The sequence below is a fragment of the Bufo bufo genome, chromosome 1 (assembly GCF_905171765.1).
Source record: "Bufo bufo chromosome 1, aBufBuf1.1, whole genome shotgun sequence".
Classification (NCBI taxonomy): Eukaryota; Metazoa; Chordata; class Amphibia; order Anura; family Bufonidae; genus Bufo; species Bufo bufo.
The window spans coordinates 83176055-83191192 of NC_053389.1; the positions used below are offsets into that span (position 1 = coordinate 83176055).

Below are 15138 nucleotides of genomic sequence, written 5' to 3' on the forward strand. Positions count from 1 at the left end.
TTTGATTAAATGAGACGTCACCTTCAGATGACACTTTAAACAAATCACTGGCTTCTCACGCCATTTTAATTAGTTGCTGAGTCATTAATCAGGAGTTGGAGGAGAACAATGTTATTCAGGGGTTCAAACAACAGTTTTTCATAGGAGAATATGCAGAAATAGAAGATTGTATACTACCGGTAACTACATGTTCACCCTTGGACATTAGTGTCGCCATATTTTTCATTGGCCCTAATTAGAATGTTCCAATTAAACTAAAAGCATAGTGTTAGTTATAATATCACTGTATGCCATATAAATAATGATAAAATATGTACAACATTTGGAATAATTACTGTGAAGACATTTGCCTACAACAGAGCCCCGAAGGACAGCCCTTGGTACGACGCGTACACAATATGTAGGCAAGACGATGCCCCTTTGTGTTTCTGGGAAAGGAAATTAGCTTTTCTAAACCTGACTCCTAAATCTGACACCGGCAGATGTTAAACATGATAATGTGCATACATTTTACCCAGAAATCCAGAGGAGTGTTGTCTAGCCTACAATAGTCATCATGTATATAACAACTGGTCTCAATAATAGAAATAGTACCCACCCAGAGGTTCCCCCAAATCCTTGCAGCTAGAAATGTTGTTCTCATCTGGTTTTGTCTGATTGTGCTCTTTTCTCCTAAAAGAACTAGTTGCAGATGTGAGGCTAGCTTAGCTTTTTTTTTTTTATAGCTTTGCTACATAAACCTGTTTAACGCCTTAGGGACGCATGACGTACTGGTACGGCATGTTTCCCGAGTCCTTAAGGACCCATGACGTACCGGTATGTCATGGGTTTAAACCGCGATTGCAGCACGGCGGGGGATAATCGGAACAGGATGCCCGCTGAAATCATTCAGTGGGCATCCTGTCACAACACCGGGGGGGTCATGTGACCCCCCGTATTGGCGATCGCCGCAACTAGCAGGTAAATTCAAACCTGCGGTTTGCGGCTTTACCTGCGGTTTGCGGCGGCGGTCGGGCAGTGCCATCGGGTCCCCATGCGGCTGTAGGGGGGTCCCGATGGCATGGAAGGCAGCGCGATGTCTAAGGAAGGCATTGCGCTGCCTTCTGGTGACGAGCCTGTGAGATCCAGCCCCCTGGATCTCACAGGCCCCGGAAGCTGTATGAGTTAAACACACAGTATTACTCATACAGCCAATGCATTCCAATACAGAAGTATTGGAATGCATTGTAAAGGAATATACCCCCCAAAGTTCAAGTCCCAAAGTGGGACAAAAAAAAAGTAGAAAAAAGAAAGTTTTCCCCAAATAAAATTTAACGTTTCAAGTAAAAATAAACAAAAACGTCAATTTTCGCCAAATAAAGTTAAAAAAATTGGTTAATTATAGGGGGAAATAAAAAAGGATACATATTAGGTATCGCCGTGTCCGTATCGACCGGCTCTATAAACATATCACATGACCTAACCCCTCAGATGAACACCGTAAAACAAAAAAAAAACTGTGCTAAATAAACCATTTTTTTGTCACCTTACATCACAAAAAGTACAACAGCAAGCGATCAAAAAGGCGTTTGCCCACCAAAATAGTACCAATCTAACTGTCACCTCATCCCGCAAAAAATGAGCCCCTACCTGGGACAATCTTTCAAAAAATAAAAAAACTATGGCTCAGAATATGGAGACACTAAAACATCATTTTTTTTTATTTTTAAAAAGCTGTTATTGTGTAAAACTTACATAAATAAAAAAAAAAAGTATACATATTTGGTATCTCCGCGTTCGTATCGACCGACTCTATAAAAATATCACACGACCTAACCTCTCAGATGAACACCGTAACAAATAAAAAATAAAAACTGTGCTAAATAAACCATTTTTTGTCACCTTACATCACAAAAAGTGTAATAGCAAGCAATCAAAAAGTCATATGCACCCCAAAATAGTGCCAATCAAACCGTCATCTCATCCCGCAAAAAATGAGACCCTACCTAAGATAATCGCCCAAAAACTGAAAAAAACTATGGCTCTCAGAATATGGAGACACTAAAACAAGATTTTTTTCTTGTTTCAAAAATTATATTATTGTGTAAAACTTACATAAATAAAAAAAAAGTATACATATTAGGTATCGCCGCGTCTATATCCACCGGCTATATAAAAATATCACATGATCTAACCCCTCAGATGAACACCGTAATATTTTTTTAATAAAAACTGTGCTAAATGAACAATTTTTTGTCACCTACATCACAAAAAGTGTAATAGCAAGCGATCAAAAATTCACACGCACCCCAAAATTGTGCCAATAAAACCATCATCTCATCCCGCAAAGATCATACCCTACCCAAGGTAATGGCCCAAAAACTGAAAAAAATATGGCTCTCAGACTATGGAAACACTAAAACATGATTTTTTTTGCTTCAAAAATGAAATCATTGTGTAAAACTTACATAAATAAACAAAAAGTATACATATTAGGTATCGCCGCATCCGTATCGACCGGCTCTAAAAAAATATCACATTACCTAACCCCTCACATGAACACCATAAAAAATTTAAAATAAAAACTGTGCTAAATAAACCATTTTTTGTCACCCTACATCACAAAAAGTGTAATAGCAAGCGATCAAAAAGTCACACGCACCCCAAAATAGTGCCAATAAAACCATCATCTCATCCCGCAAAAATCATACCCTACCCAAGGTAATCGCCCAAAAACTGAAAAAATTATGGCTCTCAGACTATGGAAACACTAAAACATTTTTTTTGCTTCAAAAATGAAATCGTTGTGTAAAACTTACATAAATAAAAAAAGTAAACATATTAGGTATCGCCGCATCCGTGACAACCTGGTCTATAAAAATATCACATGATCTAACCTGTCAGATGAATGTTGTAGATAACAAAAAATAAAAACAGTGCCAAAACAGCTATTTCTTGTTATCTTGCCTCACAAAAAGTCTAATATAGAGCAACCAAAAATCATATGTACTCTAAACTAGTACCAACAATATTGCCACCCTATCCCGTAGTTTCTAAAATGGGGCCACTTTTTGGGAGTTTCTACTCTAGGGGTGCACCAGGGTGGCTTCAAATGGGACATGGTGTCAAAAAAAACAGTCCAGCAAAATCTGCCTTCCAAAAACCGTATGGCATTCCATTCCTTCTGCGCCCTGCCGTGGGCCCGTACAGCTGTTTACGACCACATATGGGGTGTTTCTGTAAACTACAGAATCAGGGCCATAAATATTGAGTTTGGTTTGGCTGTTAACCCTTGCTTTGTAACCGGAAAAAAATTATTAAAATGGAAAATCTGCCAAAAAAGTGAAATTCTGAAATTGTATCTCTATTTTCCATTAATTCTTGTGGAACACCTAAAGGGTTAACGACGTTTGTAAAAATCAGTTTTGAATACCTTGAGGGGTGTAGTTTCTTAGATGGGGTCACTTTTATGGAGTTTCTACTCTAGGGGTGCATCAGGGGGGCTTCAAATGGGACATGGTGTCAAAAAAAACAGTCCAGCAAAACCTGCCTTCCAAAAACCGTATGGCATTCCTTTCCTTCTGCGCCCTGCCGTGTGCCCGTACAGCGGTTTACGACCACATATGGGGTGTTTCTGTAAACTACAGAATAAGGGCCATAAATATTGAGTTTGGTTTGGCTGTTAACCCTTGCTTTGTAACTGGAAAAAAAAATATTAAAATGGAAAATCTGCCAAAAAAGTGAAATTTTTAAATTGTATCTCTATTTTCCATTAATTGTTGTGGAACACCTAAAGGGTTAACAAAGTTTGTAAAAATCCGTTTTGAATACCTTGAGAGGTGTAATTTATAGAATGGGGTCATTTTTGGGTGGTTTCTATTATGTAAGCCTCGCAAAGTGACTTCAGACCTGAACTGGTCCCTAAAAATAGGATTTTTGAAAATTTCAGAAAAATTTCAAGATTTGCTTCTAAATTTCTAAGCCTTGTAACATCCCCAAAAAATAAAATATAATTCCCAAAATGATCCAAACATGAAGTAGACATATGGGGAATGTAAAGTAATAACTATTTTTGGAGGTATTACTATGTATTATAGAAGTAGAGAAAGTGAAACTTGGAAATTTGCAATTTTTTAAAATTTTTTGGTTAATTTGGTATTTTTTTATAAATAAAAAAGTTTTTTTTTTTACTTCATTTTACCAGTGTCATGAAGTACAATATGTGACGAAAAAACAGTCTCAGAATGGCCTGGATAAGTCAAAGCGTTTTAAAGTTATCAGCACTTAAAGTGACACTGGTCAGATTTGCAAAAAATGGCCAAGTCCTTAAGGTGAAATAGGGCTGAGTCCTTAAGGGGTTAAAAAGCAGAAACACATATCTGCCAATCCACTGTGTGAAAATAATGCAGTGCTTATTGCTGCTGTATTCTTCTTACTGTTTAGCTACTTGATGTGCAGCAGCAAGTACATATAAATATAACTCCTTCCTATTCACCCGAAGATACATCATCAGTATAAGGCCTCATGCACACGACTGTTGTTGTGTTCCGTTCCGCAAAATGGGGTTCCGTTGTTCCGTGATCTGTTTCCGTTTTTGTTTCCGTGTGTCTTCCTTTATTTTTGGAGGATCACCAGACATGAAGGAAAGTTAAAAAAAAATCAAAGTCAAATCTTGTGTGCCTCCGCGTTTTTTCACAGTCCCATTGACTTGAATGGGTCCGCGAACCGTTTTCCGTGATAAAATAGGACAGGTTATATTTTTTTGGACGGACTGGAACCACGGATCATGCATTAGCCGAGTTTTCAACGGGCCCATTGAAAGTCAATGGGTCCACAGAAAATCACGAAAAACAGAACAACGGACACGGAATAAAACAATGGTCGTGTGCATGAAGCCTAACATAGACAGACAACACCTTCAGACAAAGAAACCTTCAACTGAAATAAGAGAATTACAACACTCTTCAAAGCATATACCTTTCTCAATAAAATATGCAAAGTAGTTTTTCTTTCTAGAAGGACAAGAGAACCAGAATGTCTTAAAAGAGATTAGGCAGGACACCTCCTAGAGAAAACCCTAACTCCAGTCCTGACAGACTACCAGTATGAACAGGCCCCAAAGGTAGGCAAGTTCATACACAGGATACCTAGAATCCTATCTCACCCTATAGGACCCTGGATCTAATGTCAGGACTGAGTCTACCTGTTCCTCCAAAGGGAAGGACAAACAGGAGTCTCCCTCAGGCCTAATGACAAACAACAGGGAAAGGCAACACACACATATATCAAAACAAAATACAAAAGGGAATGGAAACACTTTGGTAGCACCAGGAACTCAGCCGAGAACTAAACACAAGCTAACCACAAGTCCAACAGAAGCTATAAACCGCATAGCATATTGGGAGAAACAACAACAAATAGATAAGGATAAAGGACCACAATAGCAACACATGGGGACAGAAGGTGTGGCCAGCACCAGAAACAACACAGACGTCATTCGATCCAAAAGGAAAACATGTCAGACCAAACCACGGGTTGCCAGTCTCACAGATCCCCTGCCACCTGTCGCGGGAACGTCCGCATGTCTTGGCATGTCCGTGACACTTCTCCTCTCTCCCCCAACTAAATTTTTCAAAAAATTCTGCCAACTTATCTCTACTGGTTCACTAGTTCCTAATTAGTTTTTTATTCTTTTTATTCCTCCTTCCCCAAGAATCTACCAATATATATACAGGTATATATTGTATAGCCTTGAGACACTACATAAAGACCATATAGTACACCCCCAATCTACAATCAGCATGGTCACTGTCAGCGCAGACTGGGAAATTAAAGTAGCCCTGGAAAAACAACTAAAAGTGGCCCTATGTTTTAGGCGGGTCCAAATTGACAGATGACAGGGCAATACAAGTAGGCAGGAACAACAGAGGAAGGTAAGGCCTACAAAACCATAACACCACCCCCATAAAACAGCACCCCAGAAGAAACAAATATCACAGTGCATCACAAAATACTGCTTCGGAAGAACCAAATACCCCATTGCAGCACAAAATACTGCTGCCCTCCCTACAGTATTCAAGTGTATCCCCATCCTGATACAGTTGAGTTTAGGAGGGCACCTGGGGCCCTTGGTCAGGTGCATAAGTACTTACTCCTAGTATTAATTAATGCTGAGAGCATTATATATGTAGCTGGTTACCGTGAAGAAGGCTCTGGCGACCCCCTGGGCATCGGCCTACTGGGAAATTTCCATGTTGGGTCTATGATCAGTCTGCCCCTGGTCACTGTACTTGAGACAAAGTATAACAGACTTCCTCAACACCAAATGAGTACAAGATGGAGGGTGGTCCGACATAATATACAGTTCAGGGAACCTGGCCATTTGCCATACAGAGACCAGATATTTCTGATGGCAGTCATTACCATGGCTGAACAAAATGTGATTAAGTGAAAATTTAATCAAAAAGGAACACATGACTGCAAGATCCGACTACACAGTATTGGTCGTAGTCTGTTACTATGGAGGCACATAGCTTTTCATATGGACAGAACAATCATGTTAATTCCTTACCTGCTTAGCTTTAAAAACATATTTTTAGGCAGGCTTAACACTAAACTGACTTTTCCCCATTTAACCCCAACCCCACCCTCATTTTTCAGAACCGAACACCATTATTCAACAGTAATCCCTGCACACAATGCACTGGCTAATATAGCTGCACTACTCTATTTAGATCAAAGATGGCTAGACCACTTGATGAAACAATCATTTTTATCTTGAGGAACTCTTAGTTCCTCATAGATTGTAAGTTCTTGTGAAGAGAGTCTCATTTGTATATTAGCCTGCAAACCTATGATGACTATTTTGATTTGTACATACACCCTCTAAACTGTAAAATACTGCAAAATATGGTAAAACTAAATAAGATTATTATTTGTATTATTATATGGATTGCATGCACAAAACTGAGCAGGGGTTGTTTTAAGTAAATATTCTCTGTTAGGCCATAAGTTATAGAGAGGGTCTCCGCTCCCTTCTGAACCAGAGTGGAGAGCTGCTATATAATGGTGACACCGGTGGTCCTTGCCCACCATTGTCATGCTGTCCTGAGCAAGTGCAGGCGTCACTCCTCTCTCCCTTTGTGTATTGTAATCAAAGCTCAGTGAACTTCTTGTCAGCTTTTCGAAAATTAATCTTTCCCTATTGCTCCCAGCTGCTGATTAAAGTGCTCATCAGACTCCCTATTCAACTGGGCTGTGGATCCAGCTCCTTGTCTGAGTTTTGGGTTATCTTGTGTCTTGTAACTAGCAGAGGTGATCTCTCATCTCTCTACCTGTGTACTGTACCTTGCCTGATTACCAATTCTGCTCCTTACCGCCTGAACCTACCTTGGAATTGTTATCTGGATTACACAGGTACTCAACCTGCCCCATCCTAGGAAGTGCTATCTGGAATATGTACTCAACCTGCCCTGTCCTTGGACTGTATTCAGACTACACCTTTTGTCTGAGTCGTTGATGCTCCTCACCTGTGTCTCTGAACCCCATTGGTCCGCTGCCATCTACACCAGGAGGTAGCAGCCTGGTTGGTTACCTGCAGCGAAGTCCAGACCCCTGTACAGGAGTTAAAGGGTGAATACCAGGGAACCACCAGAACAACGCCCTTAGGTTTAGACCAAAGTCTGGTTAGTTGGCACAGTGGGTCCACACTCACTGTCTGTTACAATAACTGTATCTTTGGCAGAGCCATGTGTTTTTGTTTTAAATGCCCTGAAGGGAACAAAATGCAGCATAATTATTCACACCCTTAAATTAAAGCTTAAAACTAAACACACATTGTAAAAATTGCAAAACCCAAATGATAAAATGTAGATTTTTGTCTTACAACATCCAACACAGCGTGAACAAAGAGGTCTATGAACACGGTGATGGCTTGGCTCCAGTTCCTCACAGGTCTGACACCTTTACTGTAGTTGATCAGAAGGTTCTTTGTCAGATGAAGTAAACTTGAATTCTTTCCATCAACAGCAAATGTCTGCAGTGCAGCAGCTGGGAAAATAATAATAGTTCTTATAAGACACAAGACTGGGCTGCCCCCACAGGTAAAGAAGCGCCCACCAGCTAGTTAATTGACAGGGCCGGACATCTCTCCAGGAGTGGAGCAGGAGCTGAAACTCATAAGTGGATTCTAGAGTAGTGACTGAACATGCACCACTAGCCAGAAGTGTAGCGCCACATGTGCTGTCTCTGCTTCCAAAGACAATTGCAACCATGACATCTGATGATAGCTTGTTAACATTGTTAACATTGCCTAGGCAGAATAAAAATAATTGTGGAAAAAAAAGTGTTTAAAATTTTTTTTTTTTTTTTAATATAGAAAAAAGAGCATTTAAAAATTAAAGCATCCCCTTCCCAAATTTACAAATAAAAATAAACAATAAAACATCTATAAATAAAAGCAAACAATAAAAAATAAAGATCATTGGTATAGCTGCATTAAAAAATGTTGAAAGCATTAAAATATAAAATATTTATATTTATCCTGCATGGTGAAGAAGCCAGGTGTTACTGGCGAAACAACGTCGGGAGGAGGCGGCTGAGGGTTCCACACGCATTCTTGGGTAGTTATTTGCTTATCCTTTCCACACATAGGTCTGTTTATGCCTTACTTTTGGATTTTTCTGTCTGATGGCTTCTATTGTCTTACTGGCTTGCTTGTGTGTGGCTTCTCTCGGCAATCTATATACCTTTGTGTGTTGACCCCTCAGCCTCCTCTAGGGTTGTTTTTTCCTCACTGAAGGTTTCCCCCTTCCTTGCTGCTGTTTTTACAAAGTATATTTTTTTATATATGTAAAATTAATGTATGTTAAATAAAGACTCTTTCATGTTTATATATACATGTGTTTGGAGCTAATTTTTGGTGTGTTTAGTACATTGAATTGTTTGGGCTGCTCTCAGCACTATATATTCATTATAACCCGGTGATCAAATCTAGTGGGTGTGGTAGTAGTGGTAGTAGTAGTAGTGGTAGTAGTGGTAGTACTAGTGGTAGTAGTAATAGTAGTGGTGGTAGTAGTAGTGGTAATATTAGTAGTGGTAGTAGTGTTAATAGTAGTAGTGGTAGTAGTGATTTGCCAACTAAACACAACATAGGTTATGAAAATACCGGAGATATATATATATATATATACACACATTATATGGACTACTAATAATAATAGCAATAATGTATTGCTGCCACCAAACATTATTAGGCTAGAATCACACATGCAGTTTTTGATGCACATTTTTTAGTCAAAGTCAAGAGTGCATCCACTTCTAGATTTATTAAATAAACTGCATGGAAAACTGCCTGTGTGATGATAGTCCTAGTAAGATTTAAGATTTCATATACAGATATTATAAGATATCAGATATTATACAGTATATATAATACATACTGTATAGGCAATAAAAAACATTTTTGAATCGTATAATATAAATATTACCTGCATGAATTGTGAAACGGGTGAAAGGCAGTACATTACTTCCCCAAAATATCCCATAAATTCTCAGTAGAATTTAGCAAGCTAATGCATTTACTTTGGAATCACACAAAAGCAAGAAAAAAAATCAATATCTTCTGAAATCTGATCAATATCTCCCAATACACACAGATATCACTATAGATAAAACATAACAACAAATGTACAGTCCATTCAGTCACACATAATACAACCATACAGAGCCTCACCTGACAATAAGATCATCACTGCTGATACATGGGCCATTGGAGCAGAGTTTTTGGATCAGACTTGGACCTCTCTGAAGAAAAGGGCAGCTTCTGCTAAGAACTTAGAAGCATCTACACTTACCCATATACAAACACTCCAAGGCCTGGAGTCTATGAAGGAAACGTCTACCGTTACCTGTAAGTGAGCGACCTCTCCATCTACCATCCTCATTTTAAGTAATCTTATTAAAAGTCTGATTTAATCTTTTCTAACAGAATTGAAGATACCACAAGCTCTTGAAATGCTCCAAATGAACAGCTAATTGGATTTCTTGGAGATCTTTTACCTGTGGCTTTGGTCCAGCTTGTATGTATGACTTTCATAAGAACGTCCAAAATAGCATCTGAACAGAAAAGATAAGCCATCTTGGATCAATGTGACCTAATGGAAGGAATGAAGGACACTCCTAAACTGTGATGAGCGCAAACCATAAAATCCATCATTTGAAACAATAAGTGGAATCAAGAGTCAACCATATCTCCTGTTTAGATAATGTACTGTAGGTCACATATGCAGGATGTGCAGTCCAGAGGCCTTAGGTGCCCAGTGATGCCATTCTCTTTGACCTGTCAGTCATAATGTATAATATGTCTGTCCCCCTATTGTTCCACCTCCCAGCACGGGACCAACAACACAGTGAAAACAGACAAATATAGCAAAATACTTGTCAGTTACAGTCACATATGGGCACAATACATGGTGGTTACAGTCACATATGGGCTCTATGATAGAGTTATATATGGGCACTATGCTTGGTGGGTACAGTTACATATTGGCACTATGCTAAGTGGTTTCCTTCACATATTGGCATTGAAGCGAGCCCCTCAGGAGCTCAAGAAGATAGGTCATCATTATCTGATCGGTGGAGGTCTGACACCCGGCAGACCTCACGATCAGGTCACAGCCTTATTGCAGCTTTCCCCAAGGCGTGTGATGACACGTTCATCGGTCACGTGGTCTAGGGGCAGCTTAATCCCCTTAGAAGTGAATGGGGCTGAGCTGCAATACCAAGCACAGCCGCTATACAATGTACTGCGCTGCGCCTGGTGTCGGACCCCCACTTATCCAGAGGATAGGTCATCAGTATTTAAATCTCGGAAAACCCTTTTAGGTACACAGTGCAGTTTCTGTCACCAGATGATGAGGCACGTGGCTGGTTATCTGGCAATTTAATGGCCCTTGCAGGCACTTGTGGGTATAGGTGTCCTCTGTGTTATAAAGGCTTGGAGTTATTATGGCCTTGTGTTTGTTCTAGGTGATAGGCGTCTGACCTATTTTTCCTCACCAGCAGCAGGGTTCTTGAAGCTGTGGTTTCATTGATCACTCTGTTGTCTTTATTTTCTGTAGCTTTTGGGGAAACTGGCTTCTGGTAAATTCCCTGAAGTAATGGTCTCACAGGAGAAACTGGATACAGTCCCTTGGAATAGGAGCTCCGGCATATGCTTCCTAAATCCTTGCTGTATGGAATAGAACTCCCCCTCCTGGCCGGAAGTAGGACCAGCCCACTCCTACCAGTAATAACCACTCACAGTATCTAAAGGTCAGCACTCAAGCGGGTATTGTCAACTAAACCCAATTTCTTGACCTGCACTTTCAGACTGTCGTCGGTCACGGCCACACCTGACAATTCCAATTCTCCGAATGCTGCATCCCAATACCATGAAGTCAGTTCTATGACATCCTAAAAATAATGGTGAAATTTAGAAACTTGTCAGGTTACACACAGTGTCTGAGCTGAAAGCAGCATGTTTTACAGCAGGAGGAGCCGAGAAGATTGATATATAGTTTTATGGGAAATTATTCAGTAATACTTGTAAATTGCTCATATATATTCCTGCTCATTCCTGGCTTTGAAGTCAAGGAGGCGGCCCTGTCAGAGATTTACAGCCTTCCCTGTATGACTGTGTGTAGTACCCCAGACCTGGGAGCACTATGATTGTATATAGTTCTCTATATATTGTTATGTAATGTTTTCATATGTTTTCTGGTCGTACCTTCCTGCAAGGATATGGATGGCAAGGGTTAACAAGGACCAGAGCTAACAACCCTGTTCCTCCCCTCATGGTAGGAGTAGGCTGGTGCTGTTTCCTCCCAGGAGGGGGAGTCGGAGAACAGTCACAGACTGGAGAGGAAGCATACGTCGGGGCTCCTGCTCCAGAACAGATTCTCTAGAGAAATCAACCTTATCCTAAGACTCAAGTCAATCCTTGAGAAGACAGACAGCAGAGTGATCAGCTTTATCCAGCATTTGAAGACAGCGCTGTGACGGGAGGGACTACGGCTAAGACACCCATCACCCAAAATACTACTAGGCCAGTACGGCCTACTTGCAGCCATCCAACCTGCCTCCATAATCCTTAGTAATGCCAGAAGATTGTACTTAAAATCTGCTGCTACTGAATGTATTTGAATTTCTACATTGCACTTAGTAAAAAAAAAAGACTTTATTACATTTAATTCTGGCCTTATTCTTTAAAACTACATTTCCACTGCACTGATCCCCAGGGAGCAATGGCCTGAGGGAGTTCATCACAACACAACACATCATCAGGGCCACTACCACTCCCATCCTCCGTACCAGCTCCTCCAGCGCTTGCTGCATGTGTATACAGAGATAGCTGTAAATCAGTGATAGGACTGCCGCCTTGAAGCCCAGAATGAGCAGCATTTTAAATGAATGAAAAACAAGTTTTACTGAATCTTTTCCCATAAGGTCCCTTTCAGACAAGTCCAATGTGTGGAACTCGCAGTGTGTGTCAGCGAGTGCACCCGTCATGTCATCCCAGCACTGCCGGGGTCACACAGCTGATGCTATGTAACCCTTACAGGGGAATGTATTGGATAACACTGACATAATGCTGTCAGTGTTATCCAATACATTCCAGAACGTTTTTTTTAGACAGAAAAAAAGTCCTGCATGCAGTAGTTTTTTTCTGTCTAAAAAATGGATCTTAGACAGAAATTGCTCAAATGGATGCTAAATGTGCAACAGGATCCGTTTTTTTACAAGATCCTGTATTGTTTTCTGTTGTTCTGACGGTTCAGAAGAACGGAAAATGAAACGGGGATGTGACTTGCCCTAATGATTAGATGAGACAACCCCTTTAATGTATTCAGAAAGTCGGGTAATGTTTTATGTAGATTTATTCTATAAACTGTAAAATGATATTCAAGGCCTTTATCATTGGCATTGCTCCTCGCCTTGTATTAGGTACATCAAATCCACCTGAAGGCTCATATCTGGAGGTAGATCCTCTGTAAGACTACTTTCTGTGTTTTTGCTGTCTGATTTTGAGATGGCATGGGATCTCAAAACCACAACAAAACGCTTCCGTTATACAACCGGCTGCATCTTTTCGAGTCCGGTTGTATTATTTTGAAAATTAAGAGACTATTGTAAGTCAATGGGCGCTGGACCGTTTTTTTCGTGTCCTAAAAAAGTGGATGTGGCACCATTGACTTACGTGGTTTTTGGTGTCTGATCCAGCCTTTTGAGTTTCCCATGCCGCACACAAAAACGCTGCTTGCGGAGATTTTGTGCCCGGCATGGGAAACGCAACAAACTGAGCGGAATACATTCTGGTGCATGCCGTTCTGGTTTGCTCAGTTTTGTCCCCATTGACAATGAATGAGGACAGAACTGAAATGTTGTGCTTCAGTTTTGAGAGCCTGTGCCGAATCTTAAAACAGGACAGCACAAGGCAGATGTGAAAGTAGTCCAAGTTTGCATTCCTCGGGATGGGGCACTAGATTTCATTTTGAAATTCACTTCTGAGATTTGCTGTATGTATTTGTGACACCGTCAAGTAAATGTTCCCCTTTGAAGATTCACATAAACAGCGAAAAACAAATAGCTTTCCATCCAAAAGCCTGATTGTTTTTTAAAAGTAATTAAACAGTAATGACCCTTCTTCTCCGGCATCTTCACTTGATTAATTACTGAAATGAAAATTAGATTTTTTTAATCAATTTTTAGGAGATGTTCCTGAATTGCAAGATATACATGGAGTTTAATACAGAGCGTGCACTAGTTTTATAGGTGAGGGAACACGGAAAGGAGATAAAACTTCTGCAGCGTTCCCGGTGGCTGGGAATAATGGTTATGGCTCCCTAGGGCCGTGCAGTGACTGAAGGGTGCCTCGTTTCTTTCCTTGGGGCAAACCCTCGTATTGGTGCAAGGGAGGAGGCAGGTGCAATGGCCGGCAAATGGGGGAGTCAGTAACCAGGACAGTTATTATCCATAAATCTCTCTTTATTTAAGTGCCAAATAGGAGTAGTAGTACATCCGACAATAACAAGGCACAGATCATTCACCAATAGCAGTGCATGGACAGCAACAATGATGGAGGTTGTAGTGCCATGGCCTCTTCAATCAAATGATTTGCAGGGGTGCCGGGTGTCAGATCCCCACTGATGAAATATTGATGAGCTACCCTGATGATTGGCCATCAATAGAGATGAGCGAATCGAAGTTGACGAAGTGGAATTCAATCCGAATTTCATGAAAAATTTGATTCGCACCGAAACTGAATTTCCTCACACTTTGTGGTAACAAATCACATTTTTTCCTAAAATGGCTGCTGCACGTGTGAGGACATGGAGCAAGGAATTCTGGGAAGGCAGGATCACCCATAATGACATGCATGCAGCCAATCAGCAGCCAGCCAGCCAGCCCTGTGATGTCACAGCCCTATAAATAGCCTCAGCCATCCTGGATTCTGCCATTTTCCAGTGTACTTAGTGCAGGGAGAGATGTCAGCAGGCACAAGGGACAGTGCTAGGAAAAACTTCATTGTGCTAAAAAAAAAGATTTACAAGTTTAGGGAAAGATTATTCAAGGTGTAGGGAAAGGATAGGGAGGAATCATTCCACAGCATTTGTGTAGAACAGGGTTCAGTAGGGGAGGTTACAGCCTGGGTAATAGGAACAATACTATTACACCTTGCTGCAGGACCCAAATTGCCATTATACAGCTCTGTAATTCCAGCAAACCGTTCTTGTTATTGGGGTGCAAGTGCTGTTTGATACAGCCATTAACAGGGTTTATTACAAGGAAATATTTATATGTCTTATTTGCCCTTGTGCAGTTCATTTATATGTTCTAAAGCATTTTTTTAGGAAAAAAAGGGCTTATTAGCCATTGGGTGGTGAAGTGTGAAAATTACAGACCTTTTTGGCGTGTATTAGTGGCACAAAATAAAAATATATTTGCCATTCAGCGGTGCAGTTATATGTTCTAAAGCCCTTTTTGTTGTGTATTAGTGGCAAAAGAAATATATATTTGCCGTTCAGCTGTGCTGTTTTATGTTCTAAATCCTTTTGTGGAGTGTATAAGTGGAAAAAATAAAAATATATTTGCTGTTCAGCGGTACAATTATATATTCTA

At 40.3% G+C, this 15138-nt stretch overlaps 1 protein-coding gene across 1 annotated transcript in view; it reads right to left on the bottom strand.

The window, feature by feature from the left end:
• The window catches only part of HTR3B (5-hydroxytryptamine receptor 3B), a 39103-nt gene extending 28986 nt beyond the window's left edge, over positions 1-10117 (bottom strand). The window contains exons 1-2 of the mRNA XM_040418461.1: positions 10039-10117; positions 7865-8028 (exon numbers count right to left, since the gene is read on the bottom strand). Of these exons, the coding sequence (XP_040274395.1) occupies positions 7865-8028; positions 10039-10117 (243 nt within the window). The remainder of the gene's footprint in view (positions 1-7864; positions 8029-10038) is intronic.
• Between the last annotated feature and the right edge of the window lie 5021 nt (positions 10118-15138).